Source organism: Phycomyces blakesleeanus, assembly GCF_001638985.1.
Source record: "Phycomyces blakesleeanus NRRL 1555(-) unplaced genomic scaffold PHYBLscaffold_5, whole genome shotgun sequence".
NCBI classification, from domain to species: Eukaryota; Fungi; Mucoromycota; class Mucoromycetes; order Mucorales; family Phycomycetaceae; genus Phycomyces; species Phycomyces blakesleeanus.
In genome coordinates, this window is record NW_017265138.1 from 91031 (window position 1) to 114890 (window position 23860).

Consider the following 23860-nt stretch of genomic DNA (forward strand, 5'->3'; position numbering starts at 1 on the left):
TTACAATGGCACATCTCTGATCGATATGCCATTCAAACAAAACATGAGCAGACTAACAAGAGCGAAATAAAGAGCTAATCAATGGACTGATAGTGAAATATTTGACCCGATTTTCACAATAATTAAGCCTTGCTTACATATCATTATTATAATATCACATATATATATATAAATTCTTGAAAATAATAGAAAAAATAATAAATAAATAAATAAATATGCAGTATAAGTGTTCGATTAATGTGTACAAATGTGGGCAATAAAAGTTATACATATTTTGTAATACATGTAATACCTAAATAATGAAAACAGTCCAAGACATACATATATATATTTATATAAATAGATTAAAATGGATAAATAAATATAGTCAAGCCAAGCCATATTTTATATTTTATTAGTAATAAAAAGAAAAGCAATAAATAGAAAAATAACACGCTTTTGGAAATAGAAGAAGAAAGAGGTGGGAGATATAGAAGATCAGGAAGACGAATAAAAGGCTAATAGGAATATTTTGTACTAAATAAGAAAAGAAAGAAGAAAATTTAAAGAAACAGTATAACTTATATAGCTATCAAGCTATTAATTAAGGCAAGTACATTTTTTCCGGAATTTTTTGGTGCAAAAAAAAAAGATAAAAAAGATAAAAAATGGCTTGGTGCACCAATAATTTCTGGAAAGAGTGTATGTAATGATCATACGGGATCACCACACAAAGAATATAAGAAATCATTCGAATTTTGGCAAGGTTTCTTAAAAATCAACACCAGCTGTATACTGGAATCATAAAGTTCAAGAACTTTTATTTTTACGAATATTGATCACTCTGAAAACACTTTATTAAAAGAAACCGTGTCGTTGTTTGTAGTGAGGGTTATGTATTTAGGTTGCTTTAATGATTAGACGTTGTGGTTGGTAATGTTCATTTCTGATAGCAAGGTAGCGCACCCAAAACGAACATGAGGAAACGTACTCTAATCATCATTTAGCATCTTTGGTATTTTATCCATTCCGATAAAGTCTTTCTTTAAGAATAATTTCGAGTATAGTCAATCGGTAAGAATATACCTGAGACTTGTATAAATCTGTATCAGCTCTTCCTTGAGTTTTTATTTCATAACTGGCGTTATGCTAGCTATTTCTTCATTGCAAACGTCTGTCCAACCGATTCCTATGGACTGGCAGAAAACTCTCTTCACCTTTGCTGTTTGATTCACAAACTAGCTTGAGATCAATGGTGTCTGTGGTTTTTATCATCCACGAGGGCACCACAAGCGCTGAGAACAGAATTTTCTAAACTTCTTTTAATCGTCTGCTTATCATTTTTTTGTTTCATTTTTGCCGGCATTGAATAATCATATCTGGTCCCTAAGAATTGATTCTGATTATCATTATATTAGAAAGACAGGATGAAATCAGAGATCATGTGATTTAGCCCTTCTAATCGGTCACGTGTTCTCTAATTTACTTGCTATTTCTCACTAAAATAAAATGTAAAAACCTATACTACTTGGTAATTGTGTGCCGTACACTATTACCAGTAGGGAACAGTTACATAGAACTTAACGTAGCCCAATGGGCCCCCCCAAAGGGAGGGGGGAGCAAAGCTCCTAGTAATAGTTAATACAAAGCCAGGATACAGAATATTCATAAATATTTTCTTTTGTACTTTGCAAAAAAAAATTAATAAGAGCAAAAGGGTAGAGTAGGGTAGGATGGGGATTACTTACCATTTGGGGCTTTCTAAGTTCTGGAGATATAAGTAAGTAAAATAAAGAGAAAGAAAGCATGCGCATAATAAGACCGACAAATAGTAAAGTATCCAACAGGATTGTGTCAAAACTTAATACAAACATCTTATTATGGTCTTCTGCATAACTGGCTATTGATAAATACTTTTTTTTCTTCTTTTCTTTCAGGACACACCATTTTGCCCTGAAGGATTAGAAAAAAAAAACCGGGTCCCCGGACAGATGGGTGTAATAAATTAGTCCGAGATAGAAAGGGCGTTTCAGTAAGATTGCTGAATAACTTTGGCGCATTTTAGGAATCAAGTAAACCAATAATAATAAATAATAATAATAATAATAATTGAGTAACATATAGCTCCAAAATTGTTTCGTGTAGGGTCAAGATGTTAAGTCTTGCGTAACGTAAAGATGTTATAGTCTGGTTTTGTGAAGAGCACCTTGGATTTTATTTTGTGTACAATTTTTTTTTCTTTTGGCGTTGGTTGCTTGTGTTTTATTTTGTGCGCAAAATATGAAAAAAGCCAAAAAGAAAACATGTATTTATCAGGTTATCAAATAATCTACATTACATTACATTGCATTGCATTACATTACATTAGGTTGAAAATATGTATGTACAGATATTTAATATTAGCAGGACATATACACACATAGATACATATATGTATACAATATCATTATTTGTTCTTTAGGATAAAATGTGTAAAGAAGTAGTATATATATACATATATATATATTTATATATGCTTGTGCTTGTGCTTGTGCTTGTGCTTGTGCTTGTGCTTGTATGTATTTACGTATGTATTTATATATCATAAATGGCGTGGGTTGTGTATAACAAAAGAGAAATAAAAAATAAATAAAAAAAAAACTGGTGCATATGAATTAAGAATGGTAATAAAAGAAGCAGAAGAAGAAGAGAAGAAGAGAAAATAAAATCGACTAACAAAATAAAATAAAAACAAAAAGAAAAGAAAGAATGTGGGTACATGATAAAGAGAGGTAGAGATAAAGAGAGATAGAGAGATAGAGAGATAGAGAGATATAGAGAGAGATTTACATACAGCAATAAGAAAAAAGAAAGTTAAAGAAGATAAAGAATATGTATACATGTGTTAAGAGTAACCAGACTCAAGACAAGCTATTCCAGTAGTACCAATAACACTAACACTAACACTGATACTAATACTAATACTAACAGTGATGGTAATTAAAATATATAAAAATAAAATAAAATTAAAATAATAAGGATAATATTTTCATTCATGGCTTGATAATAGAATATCTCGTACTTCGCCTTAATGATTGTTCGGTTTCTGTATCCATGTGTTCTGTATTGTCCGCACTTTCCGTTGTGTCCGGATTTTCCGTTGTGTCCGGATTTTCCGTTGTGTCCATTGGTTCTGATGTATCCTCGACCGCAATAGGTTTTGGTGTATCATCATTACCACCAATATTGTCGTCGTTTTTGGCTAGAATTGGTAGTATTTTTGTGTTTGGAATTGGAGATCGAATCACTGCCGTTCCAGTCGTTATTGCTGTTGGCTTTGGTTTGGCTGTGCGTGTGGAAGTGATTTCCTTCCAGACAAAACATGAGTTTCCCTCCAGCTGGGTCTTTGGCTTACGACCACGTTTCTTTTTCGGCATGTGCAGAACCGTGTCCATGTTGGCATTCGTAAATGCAGTGGCCATGTTTCCCTGTCCTTCGGCAGTGTAGGATGGCAAGAGAGCCGAAGTGTCGATGGGCTGCGCAGGTGCATTGACATCCCAGACAGTTGGCGTCATAAACGTCCAGCCACCTTCCCACGCAGGACCTCGAGTGCTTGGAGGCCGTCCACGTCGGCGTTTCAGCACAGGTTGTCCAGATGCATTAAACAGGATCTGAGTTGGTGCAAGTGGCGAATGAGATGAACATGACGAAGAGGATGGTGACAATGGCTCTTCTTCCTCCTCTTCATCGTCATCGTCGTCCTCATTTTCTTCATTCTGACGTTGTTGTTGATGAACTCTTTGTTGATTTTGATTTTGATTTTGCTCTTGTGGTTGCGCTGGAGTTTGCGATTGTGATCTCGATCTCGATCTCGATCTCGATCTCGATCTCGATTGAGTTTGTAGTTGTGTTTGTGTTTGCGTTTGTGTTTGTGGGTGTAGTTGTAGTTGCAGTTGCAGTTGTGGTTGTGGTTGTGTTTGCGTCTGAACCTGTGGTTGCACTGCTGGTAAAGGTAGCGAAGTTGGAGCAGAAAATGAAAAGGATCGAAGGTTGCCACCACAGCCACTCAAACCGGATACCGGGCTTAGGAGCGGACTTGGGGTGCGCGAGTAAGAGTGGGTTCGACTATGGGCCCAAGTTGGAAGGTGCTGTGGAAGAGCTAGGGAAAGAGGTGACGAAGGACATCTGACAAGCGACTGTGGTGGATCGTGACCTTGGAGTGGTGGTGAGGAAGATGAAGATCGGAGAGGTAGTGAACATGGCTGTGGAGAGAGTGAATCGATGGGTGAGAGCAGAGGAGAAACAAAGTAAGACGATGCAGGTACAGGCACAGAGGAAGAAGAAGAAGAAGAAGAAGAGGAAGAAGATGATGATGATGTCTTTGGGCGAGGGACGGCGAGAGGTGAGTGGAGCGGAGATAGAGCTGGAGATGGTGCAAGGCGTGGCGAAGGAGGTGAGAAATTGAGAGTGGGTGGCGTATGCGTATGCGTATGCGTCGAGATAGTTGGTGGTGAAGATGATCGGAGAGACGTAAAGAGGTGTGAAATCGACGGCAGCGTCGGTTGATGATCAGTCATCTGTAAATTAACCCAGAAAATGAAAATAAGATAAAAAAAAGAATAATAGATAAACAACAAAGAAAATAGAGAGAGAGAAAAGGGGGAAAAAAGAAGAAGAAAGGCAGGGAGAGAGAGTTAGAGAGGGAGGGATGAAGAGATGAGGGATGTAGAAGAGAGTGTGGCTGTGGAATAGAAAGAAAGAAAGAAAGAAGAACGAAAAAAAAATAGCTAAAGAAGTGGACACCCAAATGGGTTGATTCCAAGGTCAGGGAAGGGCAAAAAGAAACTTTGGAAGGATCCTAGATCCAATCGAATTACAGCAACGTTTCCTCTCATTCCCGTACTTCTTGAGGCCACTTTTAGTAAAATGTAGATCAAGTAAACACGTGTTGCAACAAGCTCAAAGTCCACATTGTGAAAATGTTAAATACTTCTTGTAAAGAAGCCAAAGTTAATAAGCACATGCACAATGAAGCTGATAAAACATTCTCGCTTGTTTTTTTTCTAGAAATTGGTCGCACACAAAAAATAATAAAAATCGCTTTTTATAAAACCAAGGGTCGCTTTTTCGTAAAACCAAAAGTCGCAATTTCATAAAACGAGGATCGTAAAAAATTAAATCCTGGACGTACTTTTATAGACATTAGTCGTACATTTTTTTATATGAGAGGGAAAATGTAAAAAAAAGAGTCTAAGAAAAAACTACTCCAAGAAACACCTTGTCACCACAAATGCCTTGGCTGCTATCATACCAGGAAGGAAGGACATGTTTGTCCATGACAAAGGTCCAAGTGAGATCGCCAAATGGCGTGGATTGTGGAGACTACAACCAGAGCTTGCATGTGTTTGGAGGTGTAAGTATTGGCTCAAGTCATCGTGGTTAAGAGAGTGTTCATCCTTGCCAGCGACCAGCGCAGGCATAACTGAAAAAAAAATGATTACACTCCATACCAGTCGTTTTTTTTAGGGCAGTTGACTAGGAAGCAATCAGGGGGATATATTGCCGACCGATATATAGGGAACATGGCGTCGTCAAAAAAAATCGTCATTCCTTTGAAATACAAAAGATCGAGTAGTCAGGCGCTCCCACAGGGCCTTTCACCATACGGTGCCGAATGTCTTGAGGAATTTTTAAGCTTTCAGGAACGGATTACATGCTACACAGGGAAGATTTGGTGTGAGTGTGTAGGTGTGACTGTATATAGCCCCGAAAGCCGGAGGTGGAGGTCTTGTACAGAGATTGGCTATGACGATGACTTTAGTGAGGGGAGAGAGGTAAAGAGGGTCGAGCATAGAAATGTCTTCCGGTCGAGCCTTATTTTGTTTCTCCCATGTCCAGCCAATTCTTTGTTCGTATCGGGGAGTAAAAGAAAAAAAAAGCTACCTTGAGAAAGAGAAAGAATGCACCTTTGATAAAAAGGTTGGTGAGGTTAATAGAGGGAACTATAGTTATATCCGAAAATTGCCATGTCGAGGTAAGAGGAAAGCCAAGGAAGATGAAGGGGTGGAGACGAAAGTCTAAACCCAAAGAGGAGTGAACCAAGTGGGTATATGCTATTTTATATTATAGACATACAAGGTGTATATATAAAGAAGTTATTTATTATAAATATTAATATATATATATATATGTATATAAAAAAAACAGAATAATAAAAACCCAAATGAACAAAGAGAGAGAGAGAGAGAGCAAAATATGATGTATTTAATAAATAGCAAAGAAAAAACAGGAGGACAAATTGTGTGTGTGTGTGCGTATATCAATGGAGTGTAGTGAGTAGGTGAGTGACATTTGGAGGTGGTAATGGTGGTAGGGATATTGAGGTAAAGAAATGATAAAGGAAATTCTTTAGAGAAAATGCCTTTAACGTTTGGTATCTAATGACGATCAAAAGGTTAATAAAAGAAAAGAAACAGTGAATAATGTTACCACAGTACTAAGCACCATTCACTTATAAAAGTATGCTAATGATGATAATGATAATGATAATGACAATAAAAAAAAAGTCATAATCAAAATTGAATAGAACATGGAGAAAAAAACCATTCCTCTTTTTCTTCTTATTCTTTTTTTTTTTGGTTTTAAATGACAGTAAAGGCCTGTGACTTTCCACGATCACCTTGAACACCCTGGTGGCCCTTCCGGAAGCCGTACACGCATCTGAAGGTGACCTTCATACGTTCGAGCTTGGTCAGGTGAGCACGATCGGGATAGCCGTTAGCCTTGTGGAGAGAGACACCAATGGCAGTGTAGACGTTGCAGGCGGCTCTGACACCACATCGAGAGCTTGGAGGCAAGTAATCGATCGCACGACTGGCCATCAGGTTGAGGTCGTCGGCGGTGTAGACCATCTTGAGTGCAATCTGGCGCAGACGCTCGTCACCAAGCTCGCGGGCCTTTCCAGCCTTGAGCAATGCAGACTCTTGGCTGGTCAGCCAGTCGCGGGGTACGTAGGATCTTCCGAGCTGTTTGCTGTCAGTCACGATATCGCGTGCAATGTTGGTGAGCTGGAGGGCAAGTCCCATATCGCGTGCACGTTCCACAGTCCACTTGAGCATTGTGCGGTTTCCTCCGGGCTCAGAAGCCATCAGGACACGGGTGCACATCTCGCCAACACTGCTGGCCACGCAGGCAGAGTAGTAGACAAGGTCGTCTTCGTTCTTAACCTCACGCTGTTCGAGATCAAAGGTGTAGCCATCCAAAAGCTCCTCGACGGCCTTGATTTCCAAAACGTCCCGGAGGCGGGTGAAGCTGCGGAAGGCAGCGATAAACGAGTCAGGAATGCTGCCGCTGTACTGGGTCCAATCGATGTCGGGGTGGCCGTGCTTGCTATCAAACATCTGGCGCACAAAGCCACGGACGAGTTCAAGCTGCTTCTTGCGGTCTGGGACGGACACGTCGTTGTTGTCGGCAAGGTCATCGGTGGCACGGCAGAAGCCATAGAGCACGCCGAGGTCCTGGCGGGCTTCAAAGGAGAACACGGAAGAGGCAGTGTAGAATGAGGCCGAAGCTTCACGGAGAATACGCCATGTGGCATCGAGATCGCTCAGGGTTTCTCCACTGAGTGCCTGGTCGGTCTGCAGGAATGCCCAGCAGAGGTAGAAAAAGTCCATGTACCATGTGGAGACCTTGTTGTGGTTCATAGGGGTGATGTAGATATGGACGATAGCGTGGGCACGGTCGGTGGCGCAGGAGGCAAACACAAGTACGGTGTCGATGAGCAAGAAGAAGAGGAATTCTTCCAAGGGAAGACTGGGCAGGACCATGATTCCAGTGCTTGTGCGTCTGGAGATGTCCCAGGTGCCGCGGGCAATGGCATATTGGTCAACCCAGCACAAGAAGATGGTTGGGACAGCGATGGAGAACAGGACTGCTTTCCAGCGACGAAGCATGTATTCACCAGAGCCGATCCACAAAAGGGCAAGGACTGGACAGACGTACCAGAGGATACAAGCACCGTAAAAGGGGTGTGAATCGGGGATACTGCTGGCCTGTATACACACAAACACACGCACAATGAAAAGAGAGAGAGAGAGAAAATGATCAAATAGAATTCATTGTTAGTAAAAAATAATAATTAAACCATTTGTGGACAAGCGACAAAGTAAAAAAAGAAAAGAATAGCCATAGAATAAATGGAAAAAAAGGGTGAAAATTCTCGATTTGTAAACCATGAAAAAATATGAAAACAAATAACAGCTACAATTACACAAGAAACAAACAAACAAACAAACAAACAAAGAAAAGAATACATACCCAGGCCTTTGCAGCGATTGTCAAGAAACCGACAATAGGGATATAGCGGACACAAACGGACTGGAATACGGGGGTCTCTGGTCTGATAAAGAAACTGGGCAGAGTCCAACGCATTGTCAGACTAGTAAATGTGACGGTAATGAGAGTCATGATGATAAAGAACATGTACTCTTCAAGAGGAACATATCCGATCACAGCCGTGACACACTCTGGACAGTAGCTCCAGGCTTTGTGGTATACAATGTAGTTGTCCCAGGGAGACGCAGTGGCGAATGCGACAGTGCAGAGGAAGATATACTTGAAGCGGTCCTTTGTGGTGAAGAATGGCTTGTAGAGGAAGGCAAGCAGTGCAAGCACCGGGAGGGTGAAGTACAGATGTACTTCCATATAAGTCAGCATCTTTGGTTAAGATAACTTCTTTGTCCTTTCTTCTATTCTTTGGTGAGTGATAAAGAGAGAGAGAGAGAAATTGCCGGGAAGTACAAAAGACAAGACTCAAGCAAGATAAAGAAGAAGAAGAAGAAGAAGAAGAAGTTTTTTTTTGTTAAGAGCTTTTGTAAAACCACTATATATAAGAATATAAGAATACAAGAATAATTTTATATATAAATATAAATATATTATTATCTGAAGGACTGGGTTAAAGGATGGCTGTTGTTGAAATATAAAGATCTGAAATGGCTCCAAAAAGGACTATTATAATTTATCTCTTTTTTGTAGTTTTTGAACACAACAAGAAAGACAGACAGACAGGCAGACAAATTTGTTGGAATAAAGAAAGTAAAATACACCAAGAATATAATTTTTTATATATATATATATAGTATAGTCTCGCCCACGCTCTTATACACAGAGATGCGTGCAAGTCAATAGAAAGTCCCGACCCCATGAGTATCATCCTCCTTTTTGCATATCACTTCTAGTTCAGTTCGGTTCAGTGTTACGTTGTTATGGAAATAATACAGACCATCAAATCCTGTACAAGCTGCCCAAATGAGCGCCGCTCAGATACCAATGAAGAGAAGAAGAAACAGGGACAGCAAAAGCCAAAATAAGAGAAAGAATATATATATATATATATATAAATATATTCTCGATTCAGATTACAGATAACCAGATTTCTGAAAATCATACAACCATATAACCATCGTATCGACCAGATCTCGATTCCCTTGTTCTCAATTTGTCAATTGTCCTTTAATACTTCTTTTACTTCTTTTAATTTAATAGTGTTTCAATCGGAAACATCAAACCCAAAGAACAAGAACAAGAAGAACAAGTACACAAAAGAGACCACTTTGGACAATCAATTGAAAATAGAATATCAGAAAGAAAAAAACACAAAGGTCATTACTGTTGGAAACACTTGTCCAACCTCCTATATTTCTCTTTCTTTCTTTCTTCTGTTTGATAACATAATATATATATATTTATATATTTATCTTATGGGGGGGTCTTGTACCTCCATCTATTTTCACTCTCTCACTGTCGAAGTTTATTCTATTCTATTTTATATTATTTTTGTTACTAATGACGGAGATTGTCTTATATTCATTGTCGTGCTTCTCTGTGTCCAAACCCTAACAGAAACGGGGAATTAGATTCCGATGAACGGAAATTGTCCCAAAGAACAAGTCCCTGCATTAGGATAGACAGCCAAACACACACACACATATTTTTTTTTATTTTTTTTTAGTTAAATAGATCACATCCCAGACGTCTTCTTCCACCTCACGATCTTTAAATCTCTTCTTTGTCTTTCTTTATATATACAAAAAAAATATGGCTCCTCCTAAACACGTTATCATCATTGGTGCTGGTGCCGGTGGAACTGCTACTGCTGCCCGTCTTGCCCGTGAAGGCATCAAGGTCACCGTAGTCGAAAAAAACAACTTTGGAGGTGGACGTTGTTCGCTCATCAACCACAATGGCCATCGTTTCGATCAAGGTCCTTCCCTGTACCTGATGCCCAAGCTTTTCGAGGAGGCCTTTGAGGCTCTTGATGAAAAGATTGAAGACCACGTCGAACTGCTCCGTTGCCACAACAACTACAAGGTCCACTTTGACGATGGCGACAAGATCCAGCTCTCGTCTGATTTGTCCCGCATGAAGCCCGAGATGGAGCGTATCGAAGGTCCTGACGGTTTCTTGCGTTTCCTTGACTTCATGAAGGAGTCCCACACTCACTACGAGGGCGGTGTTGAGATGGCCATCAAGCAGAACTTTGAGACCATCTGGAAGCTTATCCGTCTCCAATACGTTCCTGCTCTTTTCCGTCTCCACATCTTTGATTTTGTCTACTCCAGAGCCGCAAAGTACTTTAAGACCAAGAAGATGAGAATGGCCTTTACTTTCCAGAGCATGTACATGGGGTAAGATAACTATATTTTATAAGAGGAGGCCAATCTTGAGTGTAAATTGTGGTCCGCGATTATGGTCACAATTTGAGAGCCGGCTATGGTTGTGATAAAGAGAGAGAAATGAGATTATATTAAAGACAAGTGACTGATTCGCTTTTATTATTATTATTATTATTATTATTATTATTATTATAGTATGTCTCCCTATGACTCTCCTGCTGTCTACAACCTCCTCCAGTACACCGAGTTCGCTGAGGGTATCTGGTACCCCAAGGGTGGTTTCAACACCGTTATCCAAAAGTTGGAAAACATTGCCACTGAAAAATTTGGCGCCAGATTCATCTACGAGGCACCAGTTGCCAAGATCAACACGGATGACAAGGGCAAGAAGGTTACAGGTGTAACCCTTCAGAGCGGAGAAGTCATTGAGGCCGATGCGGTGGTTTGCAATGCCGACCTTGTCTACGCCTATCACAACTTGCTCCCCCCATGCCGCTGGACCACCAACACCTTGGCCGAGAAGAAGCTCACCTCTTCTTCTATCTCCTTCTACTGGTCGCTCAAGAGAGTCGTGCCTGAACTCGATGTCCACAACATCTTCTTGGCCGAGGCCTTCAAGGAGAGTTTCGACGAGATCTTCACCGACCACAAGATGCCTTCCGAGCTCTCATTCTACGTCAACCTGCCTTCTCGCATTGACCCCACCGCCGCTCCTCCCGGCAAGGACAGCATGATCGTCCTGGTTCCCATCGGTCACATGAAGAGCAAGACCAACGAAGCCGAGGACTACACCATGATTGTCAAGCGTGCCCGTAAGATGGTTCTCGAGGTTCTCGAGCGCCGTCTTGGCTTGACCAACTTCATTGACTTGGTCGAGCACGAGGAGGTCAACGATCCTTCCATCTGGCAGAAGAAGTTCAACCTCTGGCGTGGATCCATCCTTGGTCTCTCGCACGACGTTCTCCAGGTCCTCTGGTTCCGTCCGTCTACCCAGGACTCCACCGGTCGCTACAAGAACCTGTTCTTCGTCGGTGCATCCACCCACCCCGGTACTGGTGTGCCAATTGTCTTGGCCGGAAGTAAGCTGACCTCGGACCAGGTGTGCGACCACTTTGGCGTCAAGGTTCGTCCCTCTGCCATCACCTCATCCAAGCGCACCTACGCTCCCGAAGATTCCAAGTCCTTTATCTGGGACATCATCTGGTTCCTCTTGATCGCCTTGTTTGCCGCCACCCTTGTCTTATTCATCGCATTCCCCCAGTACTCTGAAGTCAACCAGACTGCTGCCTCATACATCAACAACCTCTTGCCCGCTGCTTTCCGTGTTCCTGTTGCTAACCTCAGCTTGACTTCTTAAGAAGGCGACTTGGCTATAATTAACATGTCATCCTTTTCCTCTCTCTCTCTCTCTTTATCGAAAAAAATTCTTCACCTTTTTTTTTTTTTTATTATTTTTATACAGCACTTTTCATCGCCCTTTTTTTTTCTTCTATTATATCTTTTTATATACCGAATGCATCTTCTTCTCCTTTGCTTCTCCCATACAGTAAACAATACCATATTTATTTTATTTAAATAAAATTTGAAACACTTTTATTTTATTTTATTTTATTATGATTTATGTGGGTGTGTAATAAGATTTGTAATCTGTACACATAAAATAGAGTCCATTAAAGGACATACCATGATTGGTACAGCACCTCAGACTCATATAGATAGATAGACAGATTATGATCAATACAAACAAGTTCAAAAGAAAATATATACACACAAACATACATATAACAGTTCTGACCAATATTTTTCTTTCATTACATATAAATATGCACAGATGTGTATGTATTGATCCTAATGATTCAAAAAGTGTATATATTCAAAGGCACTGATAATTATGTTCCATACTCAGATTCTTTTTGAGAAACAAACACTACTCTTGTTTAGACAGACAGGCAGAGATAGGCGTTATAATCATGCCATGTTGTATAGACACACAGACATATACGTACTTTTCTTTTTATTTTGGTGGAGTAGCAATAGCAGTAATGAGTAGCACACTGGACAAAGTTGAGTATAAAGTGATACAAGTGCTACACCAAAAAAGAAAGAAAGAAAAAAAAACCTTGAGTGCATGTGGTTTTGACGGCTGTTTTGTTACAATGGTACAGAATATTATTATTCTCTGGTTGAATTGGTCAGTCAACCTAAAAAAAAAAACAAAAAACTTAGCCACGTATCTTGAATTCTTTTATTTTCTTTATTGTACAGATAGCCAACCAACTGATTGGTTGGTCTAATTACAGCAATTGTTTAATAATACTAATGATAATGAGACATATAATATCGAGCGTAGCACATATGTAATTTGTCTCGTATTTTTTTTTTGGAGTGAATCGTTTGTACGGAATGCTACAGCTTTGATTCCGCAACAACGAATGGTAAAAACTCAGACCAAAACCCAGCCTGTATTCCAGAACCAAAGGATTTTTTAGTAATACACACAGACGCAGACACAGACGCAGACGCAGACACAGACACAGACACAGACAGATTAGATGCTACACCAAAAGAAGTCTTTGGGACATATCGTGTGTAATGATGATATGGCAAGATAAATGCATACACAAGCAACCACATAGACACTATACTTCTTTATGACATCAAATAGAAAACATAATAGAGCAAAATGACAGTAATTGTGCTAAGCTTAAATGTGTTAAAATGTAAAATATATATATTTATATGAATGGATTACACAGCCACAATATGAATAAAAAGACAGGGAAGAGGGGGGGAGGGTCTGGGTGGCACTGACAGGTTAATTATGGAGAACGGACATCAAAAAAGCAAACAAATATAGGATATTAACATGGTCAAAAGTCCATTAAAGTTTTGTCTTTATTTCTTTATTTCTTTATTTCTTTATTTCTTTATTTCTTTGCTTCTCTAATGGCTGAATATCAAATCAAATCAAAAGATTTATATTGTGGAACAGATAGCAGAAAGGCACAAGAAACATAGTCTCGGAAGGAAAGCGGGCTATAGGTTTTCTTGACTTTTTTTTTTTTTTTTTTTTTTTTTTTTTTTTAAAAAAAAGAGCCCTGATTGCTAGTATAGCTCTGATTATTAGTCATTTCACTTGAAGTCAAAGAAGAGTAAAGCAAAGAGAAATTGCTCTTATCAATAGCTCTACATTTGATTTGATTTGATTTGAATTAAATTAAATTGAATTGAATTGAATTGAATTGGTTGCAGGTCATTAAACTAGAAAAATGCTATCCATGTAATTAGCTAGTGGAGGTAAGAGAGAAGGGTTGATAGGCTGCTAACTATCAATCAAAATTATCATTGGTATATAGATTTATTTGGGGGTCAAGACGTCTTTTGTGTCTACAAGATGTGTTTTTTTTCTTTATTTAAGAATAAGCTCAAAAGGTTTAACCTTGATATCTTGTACGTATAGCTTCTTTTTTTTGACATTCCGCTACTACTGAATTATAACAAAAAAAAACGGATAATAAGAAGGGGATGTTAAAGGAGTGAGGTTAATGCTATTGATTTATATTAAATATCACAAGTATCCAACATTTAATATTAAATACTAGCTAATAATAAATAGCTAATAGTAGAATTAGGAGTAGTATTAACAGCAGCAGCAACAAGGTATAATTATTTAGTTATTTATTCTTGGACACTCTGGTTTATTTGGATTATCACAGACCTTTATGGTGCTAATTCGTTGTCTTCCTAAAAAAGTCCGCTCCAGGGACGCACAGAAAAATAAAGAAAATATTTTATATGTATATTACACATCTCAGGTACCACCAAGATGTACAGAGGACCCCCCCACTAAGAACCAATAAAGGTGTAGTACACCAAAAGGACAATCTTTCTTTCTTATTATCGCCCTAAAGACTCACCTATCACATGAAGAACAAAATGAACTGACCAAAGTACAATCAACAGTCAAATCAAAACAGATCTAGGGAAATACATACATACGTATATGTACCAAATTCCCAATAGGATTCTCTCTCCCTGAAGAAAACCAAAAACAAGACATAGACCAAAGAATATACTGATACTTGGGTAGATAAAGAAGAACCATATTATTATTATTATTATTATTATTATTATTATCATTTTCTTTTAAAAAATAAAGACAGCTTTGGCCCGGAAATACTCTCAAGCCATTTCCGGGTGGTACAGCTAATTAGACATTTGAGTACTGAAGCTCTTGGATCTTATCAACCTTCTTTTATTTTTAGTTATTTTCCAAGTCAATCTGGCCCGTTCTCTAGAAGCCATTATTGTATTTGATGTTTGTGTAAGCTACAAAATGTTCAAAGTAGACCTTATTAGATGTTGAGTGTTAAAAAAATATACAGTAATTGATCAACGGTTACTCTTGATTTTCATTGCACACAGTGAAATACAAGAGAAATTGGCTGCCCTGTACTCCATAGCAATGTACAGATACAGATACAGATACAGATAATATAATATAAAACATCTGCTGTACATATGATAGGAATTGCGTTATGTACAAACTATAGTTAAAATTAGTCAAAAAACAAGACCCAGATTACTGTACCAAATAAAAAGATAAATGGAAAGAACAGACCCAAATGATTACTTTTGATTTTGATGGCAGGATACACTATTTATTTGATTCTACTGATACTAGTGGAGATCGTTTGTTTGAGGTTCAAGACTATGGGCTAGCGAACCTTTCTTTTAATTTGCATTAGTTCTATTTTAGATTCCATATCTATTCATCTTTTGGAAACGCACGGCACCAAGATATATATATATATATATATATAAGTCTGGGTGATACACAGGTAGTAATAATATTGTCAGACTGAAATATTATATTCTGGCTCCCACGCCGCTCAGACTACCAAGGAAATGGTAAGTCTCTCTTTGAGCTACTTATCAAAAATAAATCAATAAATAGCTATCAGCAACAATCATTATTCACCCCCCAATAGAAATGAAGAAGAAAAAAAAATTACTTATGGAACCTATAATAGTTTCACATAGCTAAATCATACTTACACAGCTCCCCCAAAAAACAAAAAGAAGAAGAAGAAGAGATATATGCTTAGTTGCCTTTCTCTTTTAGTACCTTCTTTTTAAAAGATAATAATAAAATAATATCCCTAAACCCTATTTGCTCTTGGTTTGTTAATCTAAAGAAGTAATTAAAAGCAACAACAGTAACAATACTGTCAATATTAATGTTAATAATAAAAGCAGTAGTAGTGACAGGTTAGAGGACACAGATCGAAAAACCTTTTATTCTTATTTATTTTCTCCTTGTCTTTGTCCCTGTGTTTCTATTCGTTCTATTAAGTAATAGCTGTCAAATTATTCCTTCTTCTTGTTTTTTGACAAGGTAGACATAATAAGCGGACCCGCCCTTCATGTATTCGTATATTTAATTACTCAATCATTCAATTCAGAACATTCGATACCGTAAGAAAGCTATTTCTGTGTTTTTCTATTTATTTATATTATATTATATTATATTATTCTATTTGTATGCTGGCTGTAACCCATATAATAATAATATTTATAAAACTGTGGGGCAGTGAATCCAAAGTTGTGCAAAACGCCAAATTCAAATTATCAAAGTATAATCAGTAACGTCTTTATTTACTAAATAGTTCATTAGTGCGCTTATACGCACCCACGAGTAAAGACAAAACACAAACTTTTTTTTTCTTCTTTTCTTTATGTCAGGACGGATAGGCTTACAGACATCCTGAAATGACTTGATTTTGAAATAATAATAATAGTAATGTGCTACATTATAATATTAATTGGATTTCTCTCCCTCAAGCACTAGATTAAATAATACTAGACAATGATTATTTCAATTACTTCTTGGAAACCACAATGCTAGATCGAGTAGAGAAACGAACAACCAATAGAAAGTATATAATTCTCAAAACACTCTGGATTATGTCTTTATGGTTTCTAGTGTTATCTTGTGAGAAAATACCAGCCTGTTATTCTTATATATATATATATATATATATTATATATAAAAGGAACAGCACAAGTCTAGTAAAACTGATTAATATTTTAATATTTAATGTTTGATGTAATAAGAGTTGTTGAGTGAGTTAGTAATGGTACTCTAGAATTTATAAGTCAATAAGAGCATGTTGAATGTTAAAATCTCGGCCTTATATCATTGAACTCCATACAAAAGCCAAAAAGGTTCTTGTAGATATGTTACACATATTTGGTCCCAGTTTAATCATTTGGCTAGAACACTCTTGCAAAAAAAAAAGAAACTTCATGAGAGGAAGCAAGGGCAAATATTAAGCTTGCAATTGTTCATTAGTAATAATATCTAAAGCTTCAAAAACTTCGAATTCAAAATTATATGTGTTTAATATTGAAACAAATAAATAAATCAATCAATTGGTGTCAAAAGACCAAAAAGTTCAAAAAAAAAAAGTCTAAACGACTCTGATTGGCTAAAGTATTTTTTTTTATTGCCTTGAATCGAGAAGATAATACTGATCCTCACAGCTTTATTATAGTTAATGTATCAACTCACAAAATCTTACCTAGCCAGTAAATCAATTGTCCAATACTTCAAGACATAAATTAAATTCTTCTTTCTCTCTCCTTAGCTTGTACAAAGCTGTAAAGCGATTTACTAAATAATATATGCATAAATACAAGGTGCAAAATCACTAATTTTAAATAAATAAAGAACAAGCCTACATATATACTCCATATCCCGTTTTTCTTGGAGCCTTTTTTTTTTCTTTCTTATCCCTTCTTTTCTATGGACCTTTTTAGCACACAAAAAAAAAGAGAAGATAGCTTCATATTCTCATTCTTTTAAGAGAGTTAAGAAAAGGCTTGGCCAAAAAGAAACATCGTCACACTGACTTCGGGGACTTGTAAAAAAAATCTAGGTATTCCTTTTAAAGACTTGTCCTTTGTAGCAATACTTACAACCTCATAGCAACAATGGCCGAACGAGTACAATTTAATCTTGAGAGGATGGTTCCTGCCCTCATGGACCTCATCAACAGAGGTCTATTCACAAAGGTTAACATTTCCTCCAAGATTATTCTTTAAAAAAAATTAAAATAAATAAACGGAACCTGTTAAAGAAAGAAAGAAAGAAAGAAAGAAAGAAATTATACACACATGTACACACCGACAGATCAATAACGTTTGGATAATCTATCATATGGATTAGGAAGAAGTGAAAAAGATTGTCGAGAAGAGAAAGTCATTCGAAAGCCGCATCTCCCGCCGCATTCCGCAGAAGATTGACTACCTTCGTTACATTGAATACGAAATGAGCCTCGATTCACTCCGCAAGCTCAGAAAAGCACGTCTTGCTGGTAAGACTAAGGACAATACAAAAATGATTTTTTTTATTCCAAAAATAAAAGGGGTAACATATTAAACTTACCATAAAACAAACTGTGTTTCAGGCGAGAATGCCAAGACGATTAGCGAGTCAGATTATGCCGGCAATAAACGAATTTTCGAATTGTTCAAGAGAGCAACCAACAAATTCAAGGGAGATGTTCGACTGTGGATACAATATATTGATTTTGCCAAGAAGGTTAAAGCAAACAACATTTTGAGTGGAATCTTTGTTCAGTAAGTCGAACCTCTCTCTTTCTTTTTTTTTTTTTGGATAAATGTACAGGCAGGATTTTGATAATCCGTGAATTATATAAAAAAAATTGACTTGGATTTTTTTTCTTTGTACTATTAGAGCTATTCAGTTCCATCCAACAAAGGCAACCCTGTGGATTCTTGCAGCATCATGGGAATACGAGACTAATGCAAACATCGGAGCCGCACGAGGCAAGTACAGTATATCATATCACAGTAGATTTGGATTGATCGATTGGTCGGAAGAATTAGGGCACTTACATATACATACATCTACATACACACTTGTGCTTTACAGTTTTGATGCAGCGAGCACTTCGTATCAATCCCGAGAACAAATTGCTGTGGCACGAATACTTCCGTCTCGAATTGCTTTATGTCGAGAAGATCAAAATTAGACGTAGAATTCTTGGAATTGACGAGAAATCAATTGAGAAAGAAGAGGCTATGGAGGTCGATGAAGAAAAAACCGAAGATGACGGCAACGTTATCAGACTACCAACAATCACAGGAGAGATGGTACAGGATTGGAACAACGAGAGCAAAGAAAGAAAGACAGTGGACACTTTGGAGAAATCATCCGCAAATGCATTGAAAGAGGGCATTAACCCCATTCTTCGTGGACTTTTGGCAAAAATCGTGTACAACAATGCTATCCAGGGTAAGAAAAGACAGCTATGGCTATTATCATCATATACCAGAAAATATACTAACTTTTTCTTTCCATTCTGTATATATATATATATATATACGTGTGTGACTAATTACCAATATTTAGCAATTCCTAATGACCTTGAGTTCCGTGCTGGTTTTGTCAATATTTATCGCATCTTTACTGACGTAGAAGAGGGTTGCAAACATGTATTCGACACAATCATGCGTGATATGGCAACATCTCCCAAAGCACGTGCTTACCTTGCAGAAAGACACTTGTTTGAGACGACCGTTGATAACACACAGACTGGATCGGAAAAAGCAGAAGAATCAGAAGAATCCAAATACATCTCAGTATCTGATCCTAGATTTGTAACAGCTATCAGAGCTTGTGTAGCAGATTTTGAGGTTGCTGTTGAGGTGTGTAAAATGCTTATGCGGGATGCATTCTACCTACAGATCCTGATTTATGGGTGTTTTGTTCTTTGCTGATATAATAGGAATTGACATCACCAGAAATGTGGATGCTTTATGTTGAGTTCCTTACAAACTGGAAAGAAACCGTGTCAGAAGAAAACTTGGTAATTTATTTATAGATTAATTTTCAAAGAAAGAAAAGAAACGAAAGAGGCACGATGAACTAATACTGTATCTTGATTTAGAAACTATACCTCACAAAACTGTTGCAAAAGACATTCAAGGCATGTCAAAAGAAGGGTCTTGTGTCCGAAAAGGTTTATGAGATCTGGATCAAACAACTGCAAAGCGAAAACAACAATTTACAAGGTAAAGAAGAAAAAAACTAGAATGGCCGGAGTTTTGTTATACACTAGTAGCTAATACATTTAAAAAAAAAATAGCACAAGAAGTAGCCAAAAAGGCTGTAAAGGCTTTCCCCCAAAACGCAAATTTGTGGACGTATAGAATCGATCTTGCACAAGTAGAAGGAGGAAAAGGTAAGACTTATAACACCAAAAAAAAAGAGACAAATGGTCCTAATAAAAGGATCGAATACTTACACACATAAATGAAGCAGACGAATCACAACAGGCACTTTATAAAAAGGCACTAGAAAAGAACCCTGCATCATACACAATGTGGTCTTCATATAACGACTGGATTATGCGTCAATGGGAGTTAAAGACATTCTCAACTGAAGAAACCAATCAAATATACACTGTATGTTATACTACAAAAAAGGCCACTCTTTTTTATAAAAAAAAATCAGACTAACAAAAAAAATTATTATTTTTTCAAAAGGATGCTGGATTCACAATCACTCAACTCTTACCTTCTGTAACATTATCCACAAACGATCGTAACAAAATCAAGGACTTGATCATGTCCAGTCATGTAAAATGGGCATCAAGAGCATCTGGCATCGAAGGAGCCAGAGCCACCTACAAATCCATCATCAAAAACATGTACCCTACCTTTGCTTTCTTCAAGACATGTCTTGCCATTGAAGAGGAAGAGAGCAAGGAACACGACACATCCAGCGAGGCAGAACAGTTGTATGACATGGCAACGCGAATGGATGGCGACAAAGAAGGTATGTACTTTATATAACATATAGTATTATTATCAATATTAAATTGGCCACTTTGTACTTATTTCTTATGTTTAAAATAGACATTTACCTTTCATACATTGCATACCTGCGCTCGCAGAAAAAGTTTGACAAAGCCAATCATATCTACAAAAAGGCTATCAAAGAGGTCCCAGACCGAGAGAAGTTTGACGTTCTCTGTTCCGTGTAATTTTTTTTCTCCCCCATAACCTTTATACAATAAATACTACCTGTAGATCTGTATTTTTTTTTTCTTTTCTTTTCTTTCAAATGTTGTGAACCAAACATGTTCCATTTATTGCTCATAGTCACATACATAGAGTACAAATTTGTGACATATACTCTATCCTGTTTGTGGAAACGAGACTTTCTGATATCAAGGAAACCAGAAGAGTTAATAGCGCACCGAGAAAATGATTGTTCAATATATCGATCGTATCTTTGTCTCCATGGTATACGTCAACGATTTGTTGTAAGATATATTTCATTTGACCGTCTTGGTATTTCACGAATAGAGTGTTTATATATTGTCTCTGAAGAGGCGGATGAGTACTGGAATGGACCAGACTAGCAATATAATAAAAGAAAAGTTTGGGGGCAATCTTTGCTGCCGAATCGTAGCCCGTGTAAAGTGCTTCATATAACGTGAAAATGGTATATGGCTGTGATCGTAGATATTTGTGAAAAAAAAAGTTTGATAAACGACAGGAGATAAGCTGAAGAGTATTGACATTTAGATCGCAAGTGTCGAAATTGGTATCTTAGATAAGAGCAATTTATATTGCCTGTATTAAGATTATCTGCTAATATGTCTGCTTTTTTAATCGACTCATCGTCCAAGAATACCAGAGTTTTCAAAGCGGTGTTGTCGTCCCAGTCGAAATGTAAAATGATTCCCAAAAAATACTCGATTGGTGAATAGAATCAATTAGGAGACTTGGAGTGATTATGTCATTTAATATTTTGGTCTCCACAACTAGCTTACTGCCATCAGTATCTCCCATAATCTTTACCTACGCGTTGTAATATTTGGTTTCTACTGGTAGCAAAAATGACACTACTGCCATTTCCTTCTTATTGACAAACGTTTCTCTATGAGCATCAAGTGTTCGTTGTCTATTGTATGTTTCCCCGGTGTTAATAATTATGGCTTCGTTGTTCTTGTTGATAATAATAGCACCAACAGAAATATGGGCACAGGCAAACCGCAATTGAGTCAAGAATCTCCAATCATCGTTATAAACAAATATAACAGTATGACCCCCCGAAAAAAAAGTGTATATAACATAAAGTAATAATCATGGGTGACGTAGCGCTTATTTTCCATTATATCTTGTCAGACTGTCCTTTCAGCCTGACCATAAAGGCTACCCAATGTGAAAAGTCGCAATAAAATAATCACTACAGGAAAAAAAAATGGGGGTTTCGCTGGAAATCTCACTGGAGAAAGCAGTCATTTTTGTTTCAATTTTGGTTTTTGGTGATTTTTTTTAATTATTATAAGCCAAAAATAAAACCACAACTTCAAAATATCCAGTCTTTTCCCAGTGTAAAATTTGATTTGGAATTACAAGAATCAACAATAGAACTAGTACTTACTTTAGTAAATCCCAAGGCACTTTCATTTTCACTCTGACTAATCATTGACCATGTATACTGTGGCTGCCATGATTCTTGTGTCGGCTCACATTTCATCAATCTTTTGTCTTTGTGTAAGAAACGCACAGACCAGTTCGGAGTAGAAAAAGAAAGAGGGAGTTTTTATGTAAAGATTTTGTCCTCCCAATGGTTGCATGAACATCGATTAAGGCCAAATCTTGAATGTTTTATTATTATTTTTATTATTATTATTTCACAGACTTCTTTCTTTATTTGATATTTAATGCACTACTTTACTATCTTACAATATCTTTATATTCTTTTAAATAAACCTTGACATCAAATACACTTTAGCCGATATAATTATGTGGCCACCTTTGATTCTGTCCAAATCAATCCATGAGAAAATAAAAGCACAAAGAAATCTTTATAAACAAGGTTTCTGTTTATTTGTTCTTATGTCAAACTCCTATCTATATAGAGTATTACTCTTCGAGTTAGAAATAAGATACTATTATTTTAATACTTGACTCCAAAGACAATACGGAAGAACTTTTTGGATATGCTTTACTTTTAGGCGGTCAAATATAGAGTATTTAGTCAAAAACTCAAAAGTTGAACTTTTCTGAATACCTTGAACACTTTTCATTAAACAAAGGAGAGTACGGTTACTTATATACTAGAATTAAAATTTAACTGCAATCAAATTGTCCATTTCGTAATGGCTGGTATAAACGACAAGTTTTATTGAAACTGTTGACTTGCTAAGTTTATTGACAAATATGAATTGAAGTATAGTTGCATCTGTGCTTCTCTAGATAATAATGTGCATATATTGCTTATTACTTTCAACCAAATAATATGTTTACCATCAAAATAGAATGCGATATTCTAGACTTTAATACAATATCCCGCACACAAGATCATTCGGACAACACTTGGGTTCTTGGAGTTTGTTGTTAGATCTAAAGGTTTCTTCGATTTTACACAACTTGCCCACATAATAAAGGCAGCTGTGTATATCACTGATGTCAAATCACTCTTTGAGAAAAAGATCGGGTCCGTTGTACACACACAAAAAGTGAATTCAATAAAAATTCTACAATTCGGAACAAGCCATATTATTGTTCAAGGGCCCTTGAAAAATCGCATCTCAAGAACGCAGGACATACAATATTGTCATTAATGGTTTGTACATAATAAGTAAATAAATATCAAAAAGAATTTTAAATAAATTTCTCTTCAAGTTGGGTAAAGTAGTGCGAAAGTCCTAAATTGGTCCACAATCCATAAAAACAAACATTAAATCTGAGCAAAGAATAGCTACAAAAATTTCAAAGAGCTCAGAGCAAGTACTCTGTTTCAGGTTTTTCGAGTCCTTGGGTCCTATGCTTCTTCTTCAAAAGGATGATTTCTCATTTGAACTCATTTGAGCTCCATCAAAGACCAATAATGACAAAGTCAAATACTCTTTTTTTTATATATATATTTGCCTGAAATTTATCGTAGTTTCTCAGGTACAGAACATTAGTAAAAATAGTATCTAACGGTCCTTGGATAGCCCTTCCTATCAGACAACAAATTTCTTTTGTAGTTTGTTTGTACATATAAATGTTAACATTTCGGATGCTGACATCCTTGACTGTAACACAATTTCAAATAAGACGCTATAGTTCTATAAAATAATTCTCTGCAGTATCTATTCCTATAAAATCAATCATAATAAAGGTGATAAGAACCA

The 23860-nt window shown here is 37.0% G+C and overlaps 5 protein-coding genes across 5 annotated transcripts; 4 read left to right on the top strand and 1 right to left on the bottom strand.

Moving 5' to 3' along the window:
• Positions 1-2727: 2727 nt before the first annotated feature.
• Positions 2728-3465, top strand: PHYBLDRAFT_165047 (hypothetical protein; the record flags this gene model as incomplete). Its single annotated transcript, XM_018435151.1, has 3 exons — positions 2728-2750; positions 2950-2954; positions 3029-3465. The coding sequence occupies 3 exons, from the start codon at positions 2728-2730 to the stop codon at positions 3463-3465; spliced, it is 465 nt and encodes a 154-aa protein (XP_018294561.1).
• A 190-nt stretch (positions 3466-3655) lies between these two features.
• PHYBLDRAFT_63271 (hypothetical protein) lies at positions 3656-4524 on the top strand (the record flags this gene model as incomplete). The annotated part of the gene is made up of 3 exons (XM_018441096.1): positions 3656-4129; positions 4193-4265; positions 4286-4524. The coding sequence occupies 3 exons, from the start codon at positions 3656-3658 to the stop codon at positions 4522-4524; spliced, it is 786 nt and encodes a 261-aa protein (XP_018294562.1).
• A 1574-nt stretch (positions 4525-6098) lies between these two features.
• On the bottom strand, positions 6099-8777 carry CarRA (Phytoene Synthase/Lycopene cyclase). The gene is made up of 2 exons (XM_018438264.1): positions 8275-8777; positions 6099-8009 (listed from the first exon to the last, which is right to left on the bottom strand). The coding sequence occupies exons 1-2, from the start codon at positions 8671-8673 to the stop codon at positions 6600-6602; spliced, it is 1809 nt and encodes a 602-aa protein (XP_018294563.1). The 5' UTR covers positions 8674-8777; the 3' UTR covers positions 6099-6599.
• Positions 8778-10018: 1241 nt separating this feature from the next.
• CarB (Phytoene dehydrogenase) lies at positions 10019-12239 on the top strand. The gene is made up of 2 exons (XM_018440097.1): positions 10019-10646; positions 10830-12239. The coding sequence occupies exons 1-2, from the start codon at positions 10057-10059 to the stop codon at positions 11989-11991; spliced, it is 1752 nt and encodes a 583-aa protein (XP_018294564.1). The 5' UTR covers positions 10019-10056; the 3' UTR covers positions 11992-12239.
• Positions 12240-17630: 5391 nt separating this feature from the next.
• On the top strand, positions 17631-20710 carry PHYBLDRAFT_185744 (hypothetical protein; the record flags this gene model as incomplete). Its single annotated transcript, XM_018439135.1, has 12 exons — positions 17631-17711; positions 17866-18013; positions 18107-18278; positions 18397-18497; positions 18595-18957; positions 19075-19370; positions 19451-19531; positions 19613-19736; positions 19811-19906; positions 19987-20129; positions 20211-20502; positions 20583-20710. The coding sequence occupies 12 exons, from the start codon at positions 17631-17633 to the stop codon at positions 20708-20710; spliced, it is 2025 nt and encodes a 674-aa protein (XP_018294565.1).
• Between the last annotated feature and the right edge of the window lie 3150 nt (positions 20711-23860).